The sequence below is a fragment of the Scyliorhinus canicula genome, chromosome 27 (genome assembly GCF_902713615.1).
Source record: "Scyliorhinus canicula chromosome 27, sScyCan1.1, whole genome shotgun sequence".
Lineage (NCBI taxonomy): Eukaryota > Metazoa > Chordata > Chondrichthyes > Carcharhiniformes > Scyliorhinidae > Scyliorhinus > Scyliorhinus canicula.
In genome coordinates, this window is record NC_052172.1 from 15,142,826 (window position 1) to 15,167,416 (window position 24,591).

The window sequence follows — 24,591 nt, forward strand, 5'->3', positions numbered from 1 at the left end:
CCGGGCCCTGATCCTCGCCCGCAATCGCATTTGCTTCCTTGAGAGCTGAACATTTAACCCTTTCAGGGTGGCCTGGCATGACACAGACATGGAACAGTACAGCACAGAACAGGCCCTTCAGCCCTCGATGTTGTGCCGAGCTTTGACCGAAACGAAGACCAGCATGGTCTCAATGATCGGTGCCCCTCACCCTGAGTGACGTTTGAGGGCTTTCAGAGAGCAGTTTAGATTCTGAGACGCCTGGCAAAAAGCAAGTCGCTACTTTCAATTGGAAATCATTGTCGAAGTGGAATCTCTTGCAATTGCGCAGTCACGTGTGCCCCCCCTCCCCGTGTGACTTTCCAGCACCCTTTTACGACTGTGAGCCGGCCTGATAATACTCTCAACCCTGAGCCACAAGGTTCCAGGGTCAAGTCCCACTCCAGGGCTCGAAGGACGGAAATCGACACTGACATTCCAGTGCAGCACCGAGGGAGCGCTGAGCAGCCGGAGGCGCCATACCCTCCAGACGTGAGGCCCCGCCTGTCCTCACCCAACTGGGTGTGGTGGGCAGCAGTGGTTGGCACTGCTGCCTCACGGCGCCGAGGTCCCAGGTTCGATCCCGGCCCCGGGTCACTGTCCGTGTGGAGTTTGCACATTCTCCCCCGTGTCTGCGTGGGTCTCGCCCCCACAACCCAAAGCTGTGCAGGGTAGGTGAATTGGCCAGGCTAAACTGTCCCTTAATTGGATAAAATGAATTGGGTACTCTAAATTTATAGAAAAAAAAAACTGGGTGTAAAGGATCCCCTAGCACCATTTCTCACAGGGTTGGCTTGGTGGTTGGGGAGGGGGTGGGCGGGATTCATCCCCAGTGTCCTGGCCAACATTCACCCTTCAGTCAACACGGCAAAGAACAGATTATCCGGTCGTTACCATGTCGGTGTTTGTGGGATCCTGCTGTGCCAAAATGGGCTGCCACGTCCTCGGGGTCACGACCTGTGGCCACACTTCAAAAATATTTACTGGCTGCAAAGTGGCCTGGTCCAGTGCACGGAAAATAGGAGCGGGAGGAGGCCATTCGGCCCTTCGAGAGCCTGCTCTGCCATTCAACATGGCCATGGCTGATCCTCTAATCTCGGAGTCATACTCCCCGCGCTCTCCCCTTACCCCTTGACACCTTCAGAGTCCAGAAAAAACGACATATAAATGCAACTCCTTCTTTCTTCACAGCCCAACTGCCAACAATTGTCCAAACTATTGGCCAGTAATGGTTCAGTTTGATCATTAATGGTCGTTCTCTGGGGTAAAGACGTTTCTACTCAATTCCACCTGGATTTATCATTTACCACCTCTACTTTTGACCTCCATCACAACATCTTCCCTCATGTCAACTCTATCGAACCCAGTCCTAACTGTAAAGATCTGAGTAAGTTCATCCCTTGGCCCTCTTTTGCCGAGAGCGAAGAGAACGGCCCCCTTCGCTTTTTCAAATCCGCAGTCAAGTAACTGAACCCTTGAGGATCTCCTCCAAGCTCGCCCCCAGCAGCTCTGATCCGTGGCCCGTGTCTCAGTGGATCCGTTAGGAAAGGACAACCTCGTCCTTCAGTCCAACAATGGGCCCATGGCTTGCGTGTTTTGCTGGCCGGGCCCAAGCATTTGTTGCCCGTCATTAATTGCCCCTTGAGAAGGTGGTGGTGAGCGGCCTTCGTGACCCGGCTGCAGCCCCTGTGGCGTAGGTACACCCACTGTGCTGTTAGGAAGGGATCCCTAGAGTTCTGACCCAGCGACAGTGAAGGCACCGAGATTGGTTCACGTCAGGATGGGCAGTAGCCTGGAGGGTGAATTTGCAGGTACGTGATGCTCCAACATACCTGTTGCCCCTCCAAGTGGTAGATGTTGTGGGTTTGTGTGGTGCATCTTGATTATCGGGAACCATGGAACCCCAACAGTGCAGAAGGAGGCCATTCGGCCCATTTAGTCAGCACCAATCCTTTGAAAGAGTGCCCCACCCAGGCCCAATCCCCCTCCCTATCCCCGTAACCCCCTCCTAACCTGCACATTTTTGTGCACGAAGGTGCAATTTAGCACGGCCAATCCACATAACCTGCACATCTTTGGGAGGAAACTGCAGCACCTGGAGGAAACCCACGCAGACACGTGGAGAACATGCAAACTCCACACAGATAGTAACCCAAGGTCGGAATGGAACCCGGGTCCCTGCTGCTGTGAGGCAGTCGTGCTAACCACTGTGCTGCCCGCCATGGGATTAAATCACATATTTCACACCCACCTGACCTTCAGGTGGGCAGAAGTGATTCCATGGCCACTCTTTTGAGGAACAGGAGGGGAGTAGTCCCAAATGTCCAGAGCAACGTTTATGGAGCCTTGGTGAGTTGCTGCAGTGCATCTTGTAGATGGTACACACGGCTGCCACTGTGCGCCGATGGTGGAGGGAGTGAATGTTGAAGGTGGTGGATGGGGTGCCAATCGAGCGGGGCTGCTTTGTCCTGGATGGCGTTGAGCTTCTTGAGTGTTGTTGGGAGCTGCACTCATCCAGGCAAGTGGAGAGTCCATCACACTCCTGACCTGTGCCTTGTAGATGGTGACATATATAAATAAACACACACTGAGCCATTGACGCAGCTCGCAAACAATTTCTGACAACGATATCTAGGAAACTGGAACAATTAAATAATAGTCTCCTGCAAACCAGATGTTGCACTGATCCAGATCAACATCTGCTCGGCACCTTGATGGGAGGGACATGGGTTGGATCACACATTTCCCACCCATCTTACCTTCAGGCCACTATTTCGCGGAGGAGCAGGGCAGAAGACGGTAGCATGGTGGTTAGCATAAATGCTTCACAGCTCCAGGGTCCCAGGTTCGATTCCCGGCTGGGTCACTGTCTGTGCGGAGTCTGCACGTCCTCCCCGTGTGTGCGTGGGTTTCCTCCGGGTGCTCCGGTTTCCTCCCACAGTCCAAAGATGTGCGGGTTAGGTGGATTGGCCATGCTAAATTGCCCGTAGTGTCCTAAAAACAGGTAAGGTTAAGGGGAGGGGGGGTTGTTGGGTTACGGGTATAGGGTCGATATGTGGGTTTGAGTAGGGTGATCATTGCTCGGCACAACATCGAGGGCCGAAGGGCCTGTTCTGTGCTGTACTGTTCTATGTTCTAAGACCCCTGTGTACCGACCAAATTGCAACCACCAAAAATTCACAGCGCAGCAAAGATCATCTGGTCATTATCGCAGTGATAATTGTGGGATCTTGCTGTGCACGAATTGGCTGCGTAACAACAGTGACCACACTTCAGAAACGTCCCACGGGCTGTAAGGCGGTGAAAGGCGTTATACAAATGAAAGTTCTTTACTCCTTTTTCAAAGGCCTATGTGTTGGACAGCCCCCAAGATTGTAGAAGGTTTAAGTTAGAAAAAGTGATGGGGTGATGTCTAACTTGGGTTTTTTCAAAGACTTTATGTCATCGGGTGAAGTAAATATTTTTTATTTTTTTTTGTATTTTTTTTTTAAATTTAGATTACCCAATTAATTTCTTCCAATTAAGGGGTAATTTAGCATGGCCAATCCACCTACCCTGCACATCTTTGGGTTGTGGGGGCGAAACCCACGCAGACACGGGGAGAATGCGGAAACTCCACACGGACAGTGACCCGGAGCCGGGATCGAACCTGGGACCTCGGCGCCGTGAGGCGGGTGAAGTAAATATTGATCGAGATGATCTGTGGAGGGGGGGGGAGGTCCAACATAGTACCTGAGCCCTGGGGAAGGGCTCGAGCCAGAATTGTAGTCCATCATCCAATTAACCTCCCCACGCCCCCAAATAAATACCCTTTGATGACATGTGACCATTTGGAGACCTTCCCCAGTCACCCTCCTCTGCTCCCAAACCCCCTTGCTCGCAATCCAACCCCCCCCCCCCCCCCCCACACACCCTCCCCCGCCGTGCCTCCTTCACCCCCACGTCCTTACCTGACTCGGGTGTTGCGGCCAGTGAGGAGGAAGACGTCGAACTTGCCCCGTCCTCGTTGGAATTTTGCGAGCTGTGCCCTCGCCCTGTGGGCAGTTTCAGTCCCAGCTGCTCTGCCACCTCCACGTGATCCCCGGGGTGAATGTAGTCGAAGACGCTGCTACCCGTCAGCTCCACCTAGGCAGGACAGAAAACGGGGCCGGGAACGGGTTAACGAAGGATTCTGCTCAGGAGAGCGACCAGCGACAAATTGCGGCCAAGCAACAACAACAACAACGTTCTCACTGTGCCCTCTAACCTCACACGACCCCTAACCTCACACCAAGGTCATCAAACAAAATTTGACACCAAACGCAAACGACGAAAAGCTCGGCCAAGGAAGGTCGGTTTTAAGGAGCGTCCTTAAGGAGTAGCAAGTGAGAAAGGGATAGGAGTGAATTCCAAAGCTGGAGAGGCCAGGCGGCGAGAGGCAGGACCGCCAATGGGTCAGAATTAGAGGAGTGGAGATATCGCGGAGGGCTGTGGAGATGGTGAGGACATGGGGAGGGGATTGAAAACGGGGCAGAGAATATTTGACTCAAGGCCGTTGCTTAGTTGGGAGCCAGTGTGGGCCAACAAACACAGGGCTGATGGGTAAATGGGGCGAAGAGTTTCTGGATGACCTTAGATAATGGAAGCTGTTGTCACCCTCTGATGTCATCACGCCATTCCCGATCTGGCACACGCTATTCCCGATCTGGCACACACTATTCCCAATCTGGCACACACTATTCCCGATCTGGCACACGCTATTCCCAATCTGGCACACACTATTCCCAATCTGGCACACACTATTCCCAATCTGGCACACGCTATTCCCAATCTGGCACACGCCGTTCCCGATCTGGCACACGCCATACCCGATCTGGCACACGCTATTCCCGATCTGGCACACGCTATTCCCGATCTGGCACACACTATTCCCGATCTGGCACACGCTATTCCCGATCTGGCACACGCTATTCCCGATCTGGCACACGCTATTCCCGATCTGGCACACACTATTCCCGATCTGGCACACGCTATTCCCGATCTGGCACACGCTATTCCCGATCTGGCACACGCTATTCCCGATCTGGCACACACTATTCCCGATCTGGCACACGCTATTCCCGATCTGGCACACACTATTCCCGATCTGGCACACACTATTCCCGATCTAGCACAAGCCAGCAGCCACAAGTCCTGATTTCACATTGACTCTAACCCCGGTACAGCTAATTCTGTTGCACTGTTACCACGCACAAGCCACCCTAATGGCAATTTAGCGTGGCCAATCCACCTACCCTGCACATCTTTGGGTTGTGGGGGCGAAACCCACGCAGACACGGGGAGAATGTGCAAACTCCACACGGACAGTGAACCGGGGCCAGGATCGAACCCAGGACCTCGGAGCCGTGAGGCAACACGGCTAACCCACTTCGCCACCGTGCTGCCCTCAAACGGGAGAATTTTACCCAGTGTCCCAGGCGGCACGGTACACAGTGGTTAGCACTGTTGCTTCACAGCGCCAGGGTCACAGGTTCGATTCCCGGCTTGGGTCACTCTCTGTGCGGAGTCTGCACGTTCTCCCCGTGTCGGCGCGGGTTTCCTCCGGGTGCTCCGGTTTCCTCCCACAAGTCCCGAAAGACGTGCTTGTTGGGTGAATTGGACATTCTGGATTCTCCCTCCGTGTACCCGAACAGGCGCCGGAGTGTGGTGACGAGGGGCTTTTCACAGTAACTTCATTGCAGTGTTAATGTAAACCTACTTGCGACAATAAAGATTATTATTATAAAGTATCAAGCCCTCACACACTGGAATCTGGCCTTTTTTCGCTTTGCCGGGAGCTTCCTGTGCCCAAATTGGTTGCTTCGCTTCCTACATTACAACTTTGAAGGTACATTATTGATTATAAAGTGCTTAGGAGGTTGTGAAAGCTACTGATTTATTGCTTTGCAAGTCGTCTATAGAGCACACGCGGATCTCTGTATTCAATCCCCTCCCCCCCCCACTCTCCCACAATGTCGTATTTTGCACACCCCACCGTTTGTCCGGTACAGATCCTCAGTGGGCTGCAGGCTCTTCCATCGTCGGAGCTGCAGAATGTGCGGCAACCGGGCCCCGTGAAGTGACTGGTGTCACACTGCAGAATGATTGCGCCTCTTCAGTAGCCAGCCCAAAAACGGACCCTTGCCGCCGTGAGGCAGCAGTGCCAAGCACTGCACGGCCATGCCACCTACGAGAGTCAGGAGCCTCGACTCCTCCCACGTCTCAGCCAACAATCCTGCTACCCACTCGAATTTAGACAATTTTGTTCCCATGGTAACTCATCATTAATAAAAGGAAGGTTTTAATTTGCGTAAACGCCTCACGCAACGTCAGGCCTCCCAAGAGCGCATAACAGCCACTTGGGCACTTTTCGCAACCGTAAGAGCACTGAAAACATGGCAGCCAACCAGCGCACAGCAAGATCCCACAAACAGTAAAGTGCTAACGGCCAGCTCATCCATTCGTGTCGTGGCCTCTCCTGGCGCCGCAAAACCTTTCTCCCGCTCCCGAGATCTCCGTACTGCAGGGTCAGCCTCGGACGTGGGCTTACGTCTCGGGGGGGGGTGGGGGGGGGGGGAATGAGGTTGGGCGCGAACCCCCGACTTTTCGATTCCGAGGCGGGAGTGTTGCTCACGGCGCCCGGTCCCATGGCATGTCTGCCGAGCTGACACCTAGAAAGATTGAAGCGCCTCATTAAATCCCCTTTGCTTCCCTCGCTCGCTCTCTTAAGGCACCCTGTGCACACGCTCACGGCCAGCGGTACGAAGGCTATCCATTCTACGCCATCTCCGTGTGACAGCTAATATAACTGATCACAGGGCAGGGGATGTAATCGATCACATGGCGAGCAGCTGAAGAAATCTGGCTGCCTTTCAGGGCGGGATCCCAGTGAATCTTATTCTTCGTACTACCATTAAAAATCAGCTGGAAAAGTTGAAAAATAGCTTTAAACCCGGCCCTAATTTATTAGTCTCTCATACGCGTAATTATGCAAAAGATTTTCGCTCTGCTTGTTGACCTTTAATATTCAAAGCAGTCAATACCTGTCTTTAGGGGCTCTGATATGCAGAGGGCTGGTGAATATTAATGACTTTCTATTCATTCCTTATTCACCAAGTGTAAGGGTTAGGTTATTACAGACCAAATGAAGTCAAGGCCCGTCTCAGACCTCTTAATTACTAATGCAGCAGAGGACACAAAGGGAAGAAAACCCATCTGCCTTGTAATATCGAGAGGTGTCTGAGAGGCTCAATATAAGCTGTGATTGTCTTTCGATGCTGCCGTCAATTTGCCTCAGTTGTGTGGCGCCTCTCTGCCGCCCCCATCCCCCTCCCCAAGGCTCCTCGTGTTCTAGGCCCCAAGCCTGGGCGCCCCACCGAGGGAGTGCCGCACCACCGCTGATGCCGTCTCTCGGTTCAGAAGCCGGACCCGAGGGGCCCGTCGACCCCACTCCGTTCCGGCGAAGCCATATTCGATGGGGGAGACAGCCGTTTCTCCCTCCGTGCGCGTCCGACCAGACCTGCGGAGTATTTCCGGCACGTCAACCGAGGCATTGCTCTTTTTGGGATCTTGCTGTGCGGCGATTGGCCGTCGCATTTCCAATGTTCCGATGGTGCCGCGTACGGCGCCTCCTGAGGCCACTGCGCACATGCGCAAGACTTCCTCGTGTTTATTAATAATAATAATAATAATAATAATCTTTATTATTGTCACAAGTAGGCTCACATTAACACTGCAATGAAGTTACTGTGAAAAGCCCCTAGTCGCCACATTCCGGCACCTGTTCAGGTACACAGAGGGAGAATTTAGAATGTCCAATTCACCTAACAAGCACGTCTTTCGGGAGGAAACCGGAGCACCCGGAGGAAACCCACAGAGACACTGGGAGAACGTGCAGATTCCGCACAGTGACCCAAGCCGTGAATCGAACTCAGGTATCTGGCGCTGTGAAGCGACAGTGCTAACCACTGCGCCACCGTGCCGCCCCCTAGCAGCCATCAATGTAAGATAGTCCTCCAAGGAATCCAACTGGGGATTCAGGGGAAGCTTCTTTGCCGAGAAGGTGCGGAGAGTGTGGAACTCGCTCCCACATCGAATTGAATAGCATCAACGCCTTTAAAGGGAAACTGGGCAAGGATATATGGATGATGGAGGGGTTACGGTGGAAGATTTTCAAGAGTAAGATGGGAAGAGGCTTGAGTGGTGCATTAGCACCAGCACAGGCTGGTTGGGCCGAATGGCCTGTTGCTGTGCGGTATGTCCTGTGTAAGTAACCCTTAGTAAATTCTGTGGACATCCTACTGGCCGACTGTTGGCATTTTGGTGGGAAACCAATCAAAGTCATCGGGTAAAGGTAGGAACTCATAAAAATATCTGCTTCCAATCTTTTCATGGGCGATTTCCATGTTGCTGCGTTTTCTATAAGTTGTCACCTTGGCCAATCCCACGTAAGACAGGGCAGAGTATTTGATTGGTGGGATTCAGGTTTGGGGATTAAAAAAATCAATTTGCGTCAATGGCCTGCCTGGACTGACTCAGGTTGCGATCCAGCGACACCGTTAACCGTGAGCGCAAATCCCGTCATGGCCGTTAAATCTCACGAATGGCCGAAAACAGGTTTGTGCTGGCAAGATCTCAGTTTGAGATCCAATTCACCTAACACCTCCATCGGGGGATGGGGGGTTCCCTTTATCTGTGTTGGGAGAGGGTGGGGGAGGGATGCCCTGATGTTGGCATAGCGGTGTTGGGGTGGTGGTGAGTGTGGTGCCTCAATGCTTGGTGGGGTAGGGGGTGGTGGGGGAGAAGGTCTGAAATTTAACTTTGAGATCAGGGCGACCTTCATAAACAGTGACCTCAGTGGGGGGGGGGGTGGGGGGGGGCACTGTGGCGCAGTGGTTAGCATTGCTGCCTCACGCCGTCGAGGACCCGGGTTCAATCCCGGCTCTGGGTCACTGTCCGTGTGGAGTTTGCACATTCTCCCTGTGTCTGCGTGGGTCTCCCCCCCTCCCCCCACCCCCCAAAGATGTGCAGGCTAGGTGAATTGGCCACGCCAAATTGCTCCTTAATTGGAAAAGAAATTGGGTACTCTAAATTTTTTAAAATATGAATTCAGAGAACCCAATTAATTCAATTCAGAAAACCGGGAATTGAAAAAAGCTGACCTCACTAAGGTGTGCGGGTTTGGTGGACTGGCCATGCTAAATTGGCCCTTCGTGTCAGACAGTTACGGGAACAGGCTGGGGGCGTGCGTGCCTAGGTAGGGTGCTCTTTCAGAGGGTTGGCGCAGACTCGATGGGCCGAATGGCCTCTTTCTGCACTATTGGGATTCTATTCAGTGAGAGTTTGGTGACTGAGGGAGTATAAGGGTTATTTAAAGTCTAGTATTTCTTTTATTTAGTTAATTAACTTAAAAGTTGCTGTTTGGTCTATAAGAAGGTGAATTTTGAATCAGCTTTAAACAAGGTTCTACTTGGACTTACTTGCAGCTGGAGCTTGTTAATTAGTTAATTGCATTAGGCCAGTTTTTAGAAGCTAGAGTCACAGTATAAATAGGGGCTAGATACAGTGCAGACTTTGTTTGCACTGAGTGCTGAGCTTGTGGCATTTGAGTGCTACAGTGAGAGTTTGGTGACTGAGGGAGTATAAGGGTTATTTAAAGTCTAGTATTTCTTTTATTTAGTTAATTAACTTAAAAGTTGCTGTTTGGTCTATAAGAAGGTGAATTTTGAATCAGCTTTAAACAAGGTTCTACTTGGACTTACTTGCAGCTGGAGCTTGTTAATTAGTTAATTGCATTAGGCCAGTTTTTAGAAGCTAGAGTCACAGTATAAATAGGGGCTAGATACAGTGCAGACTTTGTTTGCACTGAGTGCTGAGCTTGTGGCATTTGAGTGCTACAGTGAGAGTTTGGTGACTGAGGGAGTATAAGGGTTATTTAAAGTCTAGTATTTCTTTTATTTAGTTAATTAACTTAAAAGTTGCTGTTTGGTCTATAAGAAGGTGAATTTTGAATCAGCTTTAAACAAGGTTCTACTTGGACTTACTTGCAGCTGGAGCTTGTTAATTAGTTAATTGCATTAGGCCAGTTTTTAGAAGCTAGAGTCACAGTATAAATAGGGGCTAGATACAGTGCAGACTTTGTTTGCACTGAGTGCTGAGCTTGTGGCATTTGAGTGCTACAGTGAGAGTTTGGTGACTGAGGGAGTATAAGGGTTATTTAAAGTCTAGTATTTCTTTTATTTAGTTAATTAACTTAAAAGTTGCTGTTTGGTCTATAAGAAGGTGAATTTTGAATCAGCTTTAAACAAGGTTCTACTTGGACTTACTTGCAGCTGGAGCTTGTTAATTAGTTAATTGCATTAGGCCAGTTTTTAGAAGCTAGAGTCACAGTATAAATAGGGGCTAGATACAGTGCAGACTTTGTTTGCACTGAGTGCTGAGCTTGTGGCATTTGAGTGCTACAGTGAGAGTTTGGTGACTGAGGGAGTATAAGGGTTATTTAAAGTCTAGTATTTCTTTTATTTAGTTAATTAACTTAAAAGTTGCTGTTTGGTCTATAAGAAGGTGAATTTTGAATCAGCTTTAAACAAGGTTCTACTTGGACTTACTTGCAGCTGGAGCTTGTTAATTAGTTAATTGCATTAGGCCAGTTTTTAGAAGCTAGAGTCACAGTATAAATAGGGGCTAGATACAGTGCAGACTTTGTTTGCACTGAGTGCTGAGCTTGTGGCATTTGAGTGCTACAGTGAGAGTTTGGTGACTGAGGGAGTTAGGTGAGGAGGGAGTAAGGTACTCCTTTCATTTAATTTCCTATATTTATCAAAGAGCGTGAAGGGAACCAGGAGTTTAGAGTACAGCTGACTGGGAGCAGAGTCGGAGGGCGGAGGTCCAGTTGGTCCACAGGGCAGCTAATTCTGTAAAGTAAGAGGGGATGGAGGCTAGGGCAGTTGCATGCTCCTCCTGTAGGATGTGGGTGGTGAGGGATACCACTGGTGTCCCCGCTGACTATACCTGCGGGAAGTGCACCCAACTCCAGCTCCTCAGAGACCGTGTTAAGGTACTGGAGCTGGAGCTGGATGAACTTCGGATCATCCGGGAGGCAGAGGGGGTCATAGAGAAGAGTTACAGGGAGGTAGCCACACCAAAGGTACTGGACAAGAGTAGCTGGGTTACAGTCAGGGGAAAGAAAACTAACAGGCAGACAGTGCAGGGATCCCTCGTGGCCATTCCCCTTCAAAACAAGTATACCGTTTTGGATGCTGTTGGGGGGGATGACCTACCGGGGGAAGGCCCCAGCGGCCAGGTCTCTGGCACTGAGTCTGGCTCTGGGGCTCAGAAGGGAAGGGGGGAGCATAGAAAAGCAATAGTAATAGGAGATTCAATGGTTAGGGGAATAGATAGGAGATTCTGTGGTCGCGAGCGAGACTCCCGAAAGGTATGTTGCCTCCCGGGTGCCAGGGCCAGGGATGTCTCTGATCGTGTCTTCAGGATCCTGAAGGGGGAGGGTGAGCAGCCAGAAGTCGTGGTGCACATTGGTACCAACGATGTAGGTAGGAAAAAGGGTGTGGAGGTAATAAACAAGTTTAGGGAGTTAGGCTGGAAGTTAAGGGCCAGGACAGACAGAGTTGTCATCTCTGGTTTGTTGCCGGTGCCACGTGATAGCGAGGCTAGGAATAGGGAGAGAGTGCAGTTGAACACGTGGCTGCAGGAATGGTGTAGGAGGGAGGGCTTCAGGTATTTGGATAATTGGAGCGCATTCTGGGGAAGGTGGGACCTGTACAAGCAGGACGGGTTGCATCTGAACCAGAGGGGCACCAATATCCTGGGGGGGAGGTTTTCTAGTACTCTTCGGGAGGGTTTAAACTAATTTGGCAGGGGAATGGGAACCGGATCTGTAGTCCAGCAACTAAGGTAGACGATAGTCAGGACGCCAAAGCACGTAGTGATGCAGTGGGGAAGGTAACAATGACAAAGGAGAGTACTTGCAGGCAAGGAGATGGGTTGAAGTGTGTATACTTTAATGCAAGAAGCATCAGGAATAAGGTGGGTGAACTTAATGCATGGATCGGTACTTGGGACTACGATGTGGTGGCCATCACGGAAACTTGGATAGAAGAGGGGCAGAAATGGTTGTTGGAGGTCCCTGGTTATAGATGTTTCAACAAGATTAGGGAGGATGGTAAAAGAGGTGGGGGGGTGGCATTGTTAATTAGAGATAGTATAACAGCTGCAGAAAGGCAGTTCGAGGGGGATCTGCCTACTGAGGTAATATGGGTTGAAGTTAGAAATAGGAAAGGAGCAGTCACCTTGTTGGGAGTGTTCTATAGGCCCCCCAATAGCAGCAGAGATGTGGAGGAACAGATTGGGAAACAGATTCTGGAAAGGTGCAGAAGTCACAGGGTAGTAGTCATGGGCGACTTCAACTTCCCAAACATTGAGTGGAAACTCTTTAGATCAAATAGTTTGGATGGGGTAGTGTTTGTGCAGTGTGTCCAGGAAGCTTTTCTAACACAGTATGTAGATTGTCCGACCAGAGGGGAGGCCATATTGGATTTAGTACTTGGTAATGAACCAGGGCAGGTGATAGATTTGTTAGTGGGGGAGCATTTTGGAGGTAGTGACCACAATTCTGTGACTTTCACTTTAGTAATGGAGAGGGATAGGTGCGAGCAACAGGGCAAGGTTTATAATTGGGGGAAGGGTAAATACAATGCTGTCAGACAAGAATTGAAGTGCAGAAGTTGGGAACATAGGCTGTCAGGGAAGGACACAAGTGAAATGTGGAACTTGTTCAAGGATCAGGTACTGCGTGTCTTTGATATGTATGTCCCTGTCAGGCAGGGAAGAGATGGTCGAGTGAGGGAACCATGGTTGACAAGAGAGGTTGAATGTCTTGTTAAGAGGAAGAAGGAGACTTATGTAAGGCTGAAGAAACAAGGTTCAGACAGGGCGCTGGAGGGATACAAGATAGCCAGGAGGGAACTGAAGAAAGGGATTAGGAGAGCTAAGAGAGGGCATGAAAAATCTTTGGCGGGTAGGATCAAGGAAAACCCCAAGGCCTTTTACACATACGTGAGAAATATGAGAATGACTAGAGTGAGAGTAGGTCCGATTAAGGACAGTAGCGGGAGATTGTGTATTGAGTCTGAAGAGATAGGAGAGGTCTTGAACAAGTATTTTTCTTCAGTATTTACAAATGAGAGGGGCCATATTGTTGGAGAGGACAGCGTGAAGCAGACTGATAAGCTTGAGGAGATACTTGTCAGGAAGGAAGATGTGTTGCGCGTTTTGAAAAACTTGAGGATAGACAAGTCCCCCGGGCCTGACGGGATATATCCAAGGATTCTATGGGAAGCAAGAAATGAAATTGCAGAGCCGTTGGCAATGATCTTTTCGTCCTCGCTGTCAACAGGTGTGGTACCAGAGGATTGGAGAGTGGCGAATGTCGTGCCCCTGTTCAAAAAAGGGAATAGGGATAACCCTGGGAATTACAGGCCAGTTAGTCTTACTTCGGTGGTAGGCAAAGTAATGGAAAGGGTACTGAGGGATAGGATTTCTGAGCATCTGGAAAGGCATTGCTTGATTAGGGATAGTCAGCACGGATTTGTGAGGGGTAGGTCTTGCCTTACAAGTCTTATTGAATTCTTTGAGGAGGTGACCAAGCATGTGGATGAAGGTAAAGCAGTGGATGTAGTGTACATGGATTTTAGTAAGGCATTTGATAAGGTTCCCCATGGTAGGCTTATGCAGAAAGTAAGGAGGCATGGGATAGTGGGAAATTTGGCCAGTTGGATAACAAACTGGCTAACCGATAGAAGACAGAGAGTTGTGGTGGATGGCAAATATTCAGCCTGGAGCCCAGTTATCAGTGGCGTACCGCAGGGATCAGTTCTGGGTCCTCTGCTGTTTGTGATTTTCATTAACGACTTGGATGAGGGAGTGGAAGGGTGGGTCAGTAAATTTGCAGATGATACGAAGATTGGTGGAGTTGTGGATAGTGAGGAGGGCTGTTGTCGGCTTCAAAGAGACATAGATAGAATGCAGAGCTGGGCTGAGAAGTGGCAGATGGAGTTTAACCCTGACAAGTGTGAGGTTGTCCATTTTGGAAGGACAAATCTGAATGCGGAATACAGGGTTAATGGTAGGGTTCTTGGCAATGTGGAGGAGCAGAGAGATCTTGGGGTCTATGTTCATTTTTCTTTGAAAGTTGCCACTCAAGTGGATAGAGCTGTGAAGAAGGCCTATGGTGTGCTAGCGTTCATTAGCAGAGGGATTGAATTTAAGAGCCGTGAGGTGATGATGCAGCTGTACAAAACCTTGGTCAGGCCACATTTGGAGTACTGTGTGCAGTTCTGGTCACCTCATTTTAGGAAGGATGTGGAAGCTTTGGAAAAGGTGCAGAGGAGATTTACCAGGATGTTGCCTGGAATGGAGAGTAGGTCATACGAGGAAAGATTGAGGGTGCTGGGCCTTTTCTCATTGGAACAGAGAAGGATGAGGGGCGACTTGATAGAGGTTTATAAGATGATCAGGGGAATAGATAGAGTAGATAGTCAGAGACTTTTTCCCCGGGTGGAACACACCATTACAAGGGGACATAAATTTAAGATAAATGGTGGAAGATATAGAGGGGATGTCAGAGGTAGGTTCTTTACCCAGAGAGTAGTGGGGGCATGGAATGCACTGCCTGTGGTAGTAGTTGAGTCGGAAAATTTATGGACCTTCAAACGGCTATTGGATAGGTACTTGGATTAGGGTAGAATAAGGGAGTGTAGGTTAACTTCTTAAGGGCAGCACGGTAGCATTGTGGATAGCACAATTGCTTCACAGCTCCAGGGTCCCAAGTTCGATTTCGACTTGGGTCACTGTCTGTGTGGAGTCTGCACATCCTCCCCGTGGCTGCGTGGGTTTCCTCCGGGTACTCCGGTTTCCTCCCACAGTCCAAAGATGTGCAGGTTGGGTGGATTGGCCATGACAAATTGTCCAAAATTCTATGATTAACCTAGGACAAAAGTTCGGCGCAACATCGTGGGCCGAAGGGCCTGTTCTGTGCTGTATTTCTCTATCTATCTCTATTCCATGACATTGGTTGTTTTAAAAACACCATCTGGTTCACTAATGCCCCTTCAGGGAAGGAAACCGTCCTTACCCGGTCTGGCCTACATGTGACTCCAGACCCACGGCAATGTGGTCGACTCTTAACGTCCCTCTGAAATGGCGAGACACTCAGTTCAGGGGACAATTAGGGCTGGGCAACAAATGGTGGGCCCGGCGACGCTCACATCCCGTGAAAGAATATCAATAACTCTCTGTTTCATCCAGAAGAACTTACTCAGATTCTGCAGTCAAGGAGTTAAGAAACACAAAAAAACCATTCCAAAGCCATCACTTTGCCAACGCACCTGTCCCAACCAGATGTCCGACTTGCCCGTCAGATCAGTTCTGACATCCGGGCACCACGGTAGCATAGTGGTGAGCACAATGGCTTCACAGCTCCAGGGTCCCAGGTTCGATTCCGGCTTGGGTCACTGTCTGTGTGGAGTCTGCACATCCTCCCCGTGTGTGCGTGGGTTTCCTCCGGGTGCTCCGGTTTCCTCCCACAGTCACAAAGATGTGCAGGTTAGATGGATTGGACATGATAAATTGCCCTTAGTGTCCAAAATTGCCCTTAGTGTTGGGTGGGGTTACTGGGTTATGGGGATAGGGTGAGGTGTGGGGTTGGGTAGGGTGCTCTTTCCAGGAGCCGGTGCAGACTCGATGGGCCGAATGGCCTCCTTCTGCACTGTAAATTCTATGATCTACGATCATGCTTCGTTTGAAGAAGCTAGCCGTTGGAACTTGCTGATCGTTTGACGGTATTTATGGTCCCACATGTACCATTCAGAATTTGATACTTGATAGGAGCAGGAGGAGCCCTTCTGCCCATCGAACCTGCCCCGCCAATTAGATCCCGGTCATCACCCAGCACAACGCCGCTTGCCCTGCGCCATCTCCATATCCCCTGACGCCATTGTCTCCAGCAGTCTATCGATTGCTGCCTTGAACACGCTCAATGATTCAGCCTCCCCAGCCCTCTGGGTAGAGATTCATTCGGTGATGCCGTCTCTTAACTTAGTTTCCCTCGAGGCTAAAGAGATTGAGCTTTTATAACCTTTCCTCCAGTCAAAGCTGATTGCATGCTGTGTCTTTTTTTCCATAATAGGAATGTAGCCCCAACCACATTAAAACCCATTAAATGTGTTTTGCATGTGTTGGAGAGATCGCAAAGAATCATACCTTCCTCTCTTTAATATCTTTTTAAAAATAAATTTAGACACGGTGGCCTAGTGGTTAGCACAACCGCCTCACGGCGCTGAGGTCCCAGGTTCGATCCCGGCTCTGGGTCACTGTCCGTGTGGAGTTTGCACATTCTCCCCGTGTCTGCGTGGGTTTCGCCCCCACAGCCCAAAAATGTGCAGAGTAGGTGGATTGGCCATGCTAAATTGCCCCTTAATTGGAAAAAATAATTGGGTAATCTAAATTTATAAAAAAAATAAATAAATAAATAAATTTAGAGTACCCAATTCATTTTTTCCAATTAAGGGGCAATTTAGCGTGGCCAATCCACCTACCCTGCACATCTCTGGGTTGTGGGGGCGAAACCCACGCAGACACGGGGAGAATGTGCAAACTCCACACGGACAGTGACCCAGAGCCGGGATCGAACCTGGGACCTCAGCGCCGTGAGGCGGTTGTGCTAACCACTAGGCCACCATGCTGCCCCTCTCTTTAATATCTTAATCAACCTTTGCAAATGGAGTACACAGCAAAATGAAGTTTGGGCAAACAAATGTGAAACGTTGGTTCAGTCTCAACTGGAGAACTGTGTCCAATTCTGGGCACCGCTGGTCAGGAGGGATGCGGAGGCATCAGGGAGGAGGCAGAAAGAATTATTGGAACGGTCCAGGAATGAGAAACCTCAGGAGTGGATAGACTGACAAAGGCCAGACTGTTCTCCGTGTGGGGAAGAAGATTGAGAGGAGATTTGGACCAGTGATCCAGAGACCCAGGGGTTTGATCCAGGGGCACGGGGTTCTGATCCGGGGACACGGTGTTCGAATCCCACCACGGCAGCTGGTGGAATTTAAAGTGGTACCAGCTGAGCTGCCCCCCCCCTCCCCCCACCCCTGCAGAGAGCCAGCATGGACAGGGTGGATTGAATGGCCTCGTGTGCTGTAACATTTTATGATTCTAACTTTTTTTAACATAAATTTAGAGTACCCAATTCATTTTTTCCAATTAAGGGGCAATTTAGCGTGGCCAATCCACCGACCCTGCACATCTTTGGATTGTAGGTGCGAAACCCACGCAGACACGGAGGAGAATGTGCAAACTCCACACGGACAGTGACCCAGAGCCGGGATCGAACCTGGGACCTCAGCGCCGTGAGACAACTGGGCTAACCCACTGCGCCACCGTGCTGCCCCTCGATTCTAACTTTATTCTTTGTAAACTAAAGGGCGGCACGGTGGCGCAGTGGGTTAGCACTGCTGCCTCACGGTGCCGAGTTCCCAGGTTCGATCCCGGCTCTGGGTCACTGTCCGTGTGGAGTTTGCACATTCTCCCCGTGTCTGCGTGGGTTTCGCCCCCACAACCCAAAGATGTGCAGGTTAGGTGGATTGGCCACGCTAAATTGCCCCTTAATTGGAAAAAAAATGAATTGGGTACTCTAAATTTATTAAAAAAAACATTAGGCAAACTTTGGTGGGAGCAACCATAGCGGCAACAATTTATCTTAACCCGACATTGTGTCAGTTAAATAAGGTGCCAATTGGACTCTTTTGAGTAGTTTAAACATGGCACAATTCCTTTATCGCATACTGATTTCAGTCTGATAAACTCAGCTGGCAAGAGCCTCTTCACAACCAACAGGACATGGCCACGTCAATGCCAACTGTTGGAATTTAATGGAAACCCAAGGCTCATCGGCCAATGCTCACCAGGGATGAACCTTAATTTTCTCTCTTTTTAAAAAATAAATTTAGAGTACTTCCCGTGCATTTGCCCAGGAAGGTTGCCGATCCTCCAGGATTGACCTGGAGCCTCCCAGGGATTGAAGCCCAATCTCCGGGAGACTGTGGTGAGCGAACCCTGGGGAAGCACAAAACCACGGGGGCAATCAAATAATTGGCGCAATGCCTTTCTTTGAAGGCCGTTGCTCATTAATTGTCAAACAAAAACGCACCGACTGGCATCGTCCAATCGGTGAACAGGAAAGTCTCTTCATTTTCTGATTGGCTCAGGGAGGCCGTTCACCATGGTCATGGGTCCGGCTGGCGGGGGGGGGGGGGGGGGGGGGGGGGGGGGGAGGGCGCGGAGCACGTGAGGGGGCAGGAGGTCACGAGATGGACGGGGCCTACTAGAATTGGCAACCTGAACTGAGCAGGTGGCGTTATAATCACCCTCAGGTTCAAAGAGGCGCACACGTCAGAACAATACATACCTCGGCCTCGCGGACAGACGAAAGAAAATAACTCAGAATAAACCTGCAGACGGCGAACAAATAATTATTAAATAAGGCCTGACAACCCCTCGACTGAGAAGGTGCTCCAGACACCTTCAGCTACATTTTTAATAATTTTCTTCCGGACGATGAGAAGTTTGCTATCCGTCACGCGCGCTTGTCTTGCGGAAGGAGACCCATGAATTTCTTAAGAGGCTGCAGACCTTTCATACATCTGAAAGCAGACACTGGTGTTTTTTTTTTTTTGGTGGAAAAATTCAGGTTCGGGAAGTCCCGCGAGTATTCGGTGCTCTGCGCTCAATCATAATTGAATACTTCATCAAAGTCTGAGTGATCTTTGCCTGAAGATTGCTTGGGGGCTGAACTCAAGCTGTTGAATTTGTAAAACGCAGACTGTCTGATATGAGGAGCGCCCATGATGCCCCAGAGCCCCCACTCTGGGCCTACGGGAAGCTCAGTACAAACTCTACATTTCAAATAGGAGAGGGGTTGGTTGAGGGGGGGGGGGGGGTTGGGTTAGTAGAGGAATAACAACTGTTGTAGAAGACAGCGAGGTAGATTCAGGACTGCCAGAGAAACGATTTCGAAGTTCACATTTTAAAAAAAAAGCCAGCCAATTCAACAATGGTGACCAGCTCGACAGGCGTTCGACCTCAGCCAGCCGCAAGCCATTTTTGGTTGGCGTCTTTCGTGTTGTTGCTCAGGGAGGGGCCTCACGGTAGCATGGTGGTTAGCATCAATGCTTCACAGCTCCAGGGTCCCAGGTTCGATTCCCGACTGGGTCACTGTCTGTGTGGAGTCTGCACGTCCTTCCCGTGTGTGCGTGGGTTTCCTCCGGGTGCTCCGGTTTCCTCCCACAGTCCAAAGATGTGCGGGTTAGGTGGATTGGCCATGCTAAATTGCCCGTAGTGTAAGTTTAATGGGGGGATTGTTGGGTATACGGGTTACGTGGGTTTAAGTAGGGTGATCATTGCTCGGCACAACATCGAGGGCCGAAGGGCCTGTTCTGTGCTGTACTGTTCTATTCTATAGATTATTGTTTGAATGGGTGAAAATTGAGAGAGGCGGATACTCAGCGAGACCTTGGTGTCCTCGTGCATCCGTGGCTGAAAGTAAGCGTGCAGGTGCAGCAGGCGGTAAAGAAGGCAAAATAGTTAGCACGGTTGCTTCACAGCGCCAGGGTCCCGGGTTCGATTCCCGGCTTGGGTCACCGTCTGTGCGGAGTCTGCACGTTCTCCCCGTGTCTGCGTGGGTTTCCTCCGGGCGCTCCGGTTTCCTCCCACAAGTCCCGAAAGACGTGCTTGTTAGGTGAATTGGACATTCTGAATTCTCCCTCAGTGTACCCGAACAGGCGCCGGAGTGTGGCGACGAGGGGATTTTCACAGCAACTTCATTGAAGTGTTAATGTCAGCCTACTTGTGACAATAATAGAAGATTATTTTAAAATGGTATGTTGGCCTTCATAGCGAGAGGATTTGAGCATAGGTTTTGGGATGTTTTATCACAATTGTATAGGGCATTGGTGAGGCCACACCTGGAGTATTGTGGGCAGTTTTGGTGACCTTATCTGAGGAAGGATGTTGTTGCTATGGAGGGAGAGCAGCGAAGGTTTACCAGGCTGATTTCTGGGATGGCGGGACTGTCATATGAGGAGAGACTAAATTGGTTAGGATTATATTGATTAGAGTTTAGAATAGTGAGAGGGGATCTCATAGAAACTTACAAAATGTAACAGAATTAGTCAGGGTAGATTCAGAAAGAATGTTCCCGATGGTGGGGGAGTCCAGAACTAGGGGTCATAGTTTGAGGATTAAACCTTTTAGGACTGAGGTGAGGAGAAATCTCTTCACCCAGAGAGTGGTGAATCTGTGGAATTCGCTACCACGGAAAGTAGTTGAGGATCAAACTTGGTATAGTTTCAAGAAGGAATTCGATCTAGCTCTTGGGGCTAAAGGGGGTCAAGGGTTATGGGGCAAGGCCGGATCGGGGTATTGAACTTGATGATCAGCCATGATCATAATGAATGGCGGAGAAAGGCTCCAAGGGCCTAATTCTATTTTCTATGTATTCTTCTATTTACATCTTCAGGATTCGCCAGCAGCTTTGTCAAACAAAATGTGGCAACTTCCAAAGAAGAAGATTGTTCAGGAAGGGAGATTTCAAGGAGAGTCTGAAAGTATAGGTGCGAAGTATAAGGGGGGAATTCCAGAACCCTGGGCCCAGGTAGCTGAAGGCGCAGCCACCAATGGTAGAACGATTAAACTTGGACTGCGCAAGAGGCCAGATTGGAGTGGTGTAGATATCTTAGGGCTTATAGTGCAGAGGGAGGCCATTCGGCCCATCGAGTCTGCACCAGCCTTTGGAAAGAGCACCCTACTTAAGCTAACACCTCCACCCTATCCCCGTAACCCCACCTCACCTCACCCTTTTGGACACGAAGGGCAATTTATCATGGCCAATCCACCTAACCTGCACATCTTTGGATGTGGGAGGAAACCGGAGCACCCGGAGGAAACCCACGCAGACACGGAGAGAACGTGCAGACTCCGCACAGACAGTGACCCAAGCCGGGAATCGAACCTGGGACCCCGGTGCTGTGAAGTAACAGTGAGAACTACTGTGCTACCATGCCGCCCCGGACTTTCTAGTGCAGATTGAACACTACATCCGAATATTGAACACATCCAAAAACTGAACTTCTTTTCAACGGCTATGCAATCAATTTGTTTGTTTATAAAGCAATGTAATATTATGTTACAGGTGTTAAAAAAAAAGTGTCCACAGGTAGGACTGTGTGAGAGAGTTGGAAAATGGAGAAACAACCTCGTATTTGTCGACGACACCGAGCCAAGGCCGAGGCAATTCAGAGTAGGCCGAGCTATTCAGAGTAGGCCGAGCTATTCAGAGTAGGCCGAGCTATTCAGAGTAGGCTGAGGCGATTCAGAGTAGGCCGAGCTATTCAGAGTAGGCCGAGCTATTCAGAGTAGGCCGAGCTATTCAGAGTAGGCTGAGGCTATTCAGAGTAGGCCGAGCTATTCAGAGTAGGCCGAGCTATTCAGAGTAGGCCGAGGCTATTCAGAGTAGGCCGAGCTACTCAGAGTACGCCGAGTTGTTCAGAGTAGGCCGAGGCTATTCAGAGTAGGCCGAGGCTATTCAGAGTAGGCCGAGGCTATTCAGAGTAGGCCGAGCTATTCAGAGTAGGCCGAGCTATTCAGAGTAGGCCGAGTTATTCAGAGTAGGCTGAGGCGATTCAGAGTAGGCCGAGCTATTCAGAGTAGGCCGAGCTATTCAGAGTAGGCTGAAGCTATTCGGAGTAGGCCGAGCTATTCAGAGTAGGCCGAGCTATTCAGAGTAGGCCGAGGCTATTCAGAGTAGGCTGAGTTATTCAGAGTAGGCCGAGGCTATTCAGAGTAGGCTGAGGCGATTCAGAGTAGGCCGAGCTATTCAGAGTAGGCCGAGCTATTCAGAGTAGGCTGAGGTGATTCAGAGTAGGCCGAGCTATTCAGAGTAGGCTGAGGCGATTCAGAGTAGGCCGAGCTACTCAGAGTAGGCTGAGGCATTCAGAGTAGGCTGAGGCTATTCCGAGTAGGCCGACTACTCAGAGTAGAGCTTCGGCCTACGAAAACTGATCACTTCTCAATACCGAAACACAGTTAGCCCCAAGGGTTTTGGAGAAAAGACATCCGACCTGTAGAAGTATCAAAACAATGCAGAACACGATCAGGTTAACGGGGCAGAGAGATACGATATCGCAGTTTTTAAGATGAGTCAAATTTCTGACAAAAAAAAGACTGTTTATTTTATTTTTTAAAATAAATTTGGAGTACCCAATCATTTTTTTCCAATTAAGGGGCACCTACCCTACACATCTTTGGGTTGTGGGGGTGAAACCCACGCAGACAAGGGGAGAATGTGCAAACTCCACACGGACAGTGACCCAGAGCCGGGATGCAAACCCGGGTCCTCGGTCCCGTGAGGCAGCAGTGCTAACCCACTGCGCCACCGCGCCGCCCTATAGTGAAGTACTTTTGACGTAGATGTCACTCTTGTGCCTGCTCAAATATCCAGGTCCCAGCTAGGGTTGGGTGGGTAGCACTTTAGCCTCCGAATCGGAAGGTGGTGAGTTCAAGTCCCCCTCCAGATTCAGGAGCACAAAAATCAAGGCTGAAGCTTCCAGGGCAGTACAGAGGGAGTGCTGCACTGTCAAAGGGGCTGTGCTTTGGATGAGGCGTTAACCAGAGGCCCTGTCTGCCCTCTCACGTGAATGCGAAAGGCCCCATAGCATGGTTTCAATACTTACCTGCTCTGCTCACTGTCAAATTGCCGTGTGTGGGAGCTTGCTGTGTGAAAATTGGTTGCCATATTTTCTACTTTACAATGGCTATTGCCCTTCAAAACCAGTAGTTCATTCACTGCAATGTATTTTTTTGCAAACTGTGCAAAGTGCTATAAAAATGAAGGTTTGATAACTTGAAGACATTTAACTAGTGTGACTACGGACTGGATCTCACCCCAGGTTAGAGAAATGCAGCGTACTAGAACCCAATTATTCTTTTCATCTCCAAAATGACTTGAAGATCAAAGGAATACTGCACCAAAGAGAGAGAAGTAGATTCATAACCCCAAGGTCTTCTGCCTTACAGTGAGGCTCAGCTTTGGGAGCCCTTTAAAGAGCAGATTTTACCACCGAGAACCTTTTTTTTGCTAACTAGGGAATGTCCACAGCCAGCCCTTGTTCCTGCTAAACAGGGAGAAGAACCATTGTAGAGGTACAGTTTTACTCTGTATCTAACCCCGTGCTGTACCTGTCCTGGGAGTGTTTGATGGGGACAGTGTAGAGGTACAGTTTTACTCTGTATCTAACCCCGTGCTGTACCTGTCCTGGGAGTGTTTGATGGGGACAGTGTAGAGGGAGCTTTACTCTGTATCTAACCCCGTGCTGTACCTGTCCTGGGAGTGTTTGATGGGGTCAGTGTACAGGGAGTTTTACTCTGTATCTAACCCCATGGTGTACCTGTCCTGGGAATGTTTGATGGGGACAGTGTAGAGGGAGCTTTACTCTGTATCTAACCCCGTGCTGTACCTGTCCTGGGAGTGTTTGATGAGGACAGTGTAGTGGGATCTTTACTCTGTATCTAACCCCGTGCTGTACCTGTCCTGGGTGTGTTTGATGGGGACAGTGTAGAAGGAGCTTTACTCTGTATTTAACCCCGTGCTGTACCTGTCCGGGGAGTGTTTGATGGGGACAGTGTAGAGGGAGCTTTACTCTGTATCTAACCCCGTGCTGTACCTGTCCTGGGAGTGTTTGATGGGGACAGTGTAGAGGGAGCTTTACTCTGTATCTAACCCCGTGCTGTACCTGTCCTGGGAGTGTTTGATGGGGACAGTGTAGAGGGAGCTTTACTCTGTCTCTAACCCCGTGCAGTACCTGACCTGGGAGTGTTTGATGGGGACGGTGTAGAGGAAACTTTACTTTGTCTCTAACCCCGTGCTGTACCTGTCCTGGGAGTGTTTGATGGGGACAGTGTAGCGGGAGCTTTGCTCTGCATCCAACTCCGTGCTGTACCTGTCCTGGGAGTGTTTGATGGGGACAGTGTAGAGGGAGCTTTACTCTGTATCTAAGCCAGTGCTGTAACTGTCCAGTGAGTGTTTGATGGGGACAGTACTGTAGAGGGAGCTTTACTCTGTAACCGACCCTCTCTAGTACCTTCTCCCTAGCTGTTTAGCTGCAAACACGGAGCGCGCAGAATTGAAAATGTCCCATATCCCAGCACAAAACCCACGAGAGAAAAGTTCTGCTGATGATGATGGTGATTGAAGTGAAAAAAGAGGAATTTATGTAAGTACCTGAACCTCAGGCATTGATAGAAAATTCTCTACTTGATCTCATTCCATTTACACATGACAGAGAATTTCAAAGACATATTGGCAAATAATTACAGCAAGGTACATCCTTGAGAGAGTTACTGCATTCCAAATAGTTAAAGGCTGTAATTTTATCACCAGCTGTAAGAGGAGATTTATTATCACAACCAAGGTATTCATTTTAAGAA

At 49.7% G+C, this 24,591-nt stretch overlaps 1 protein-coding gene across 4 annotated transcripts in view; it reads right to left on the bottom strand.

Annotated features, from left to right (window-relative positions):
- The window catches only part of npas1 (neuronal PAS domain protein 1), a 402,370-nt gene that overhangs the window by 34,544 nt on the left and 343,235 nt on the right, over positions 1-24,591 (bottom strand). For all 4 annotated transcript variants that reach the window (XM_038786009.1, XM_038786006.1, XM_038786007.1 and 1 more), the window contains one exon: positions 3,969-4,143. In XM_038786009.1, the coding sequence (XP_038641937.1) occupies positions 3,969-4,143 (175 nt within the window). The remainder of the gene's footprint in view (positions 1-3,968; positions 4,144-24,591) is intronic.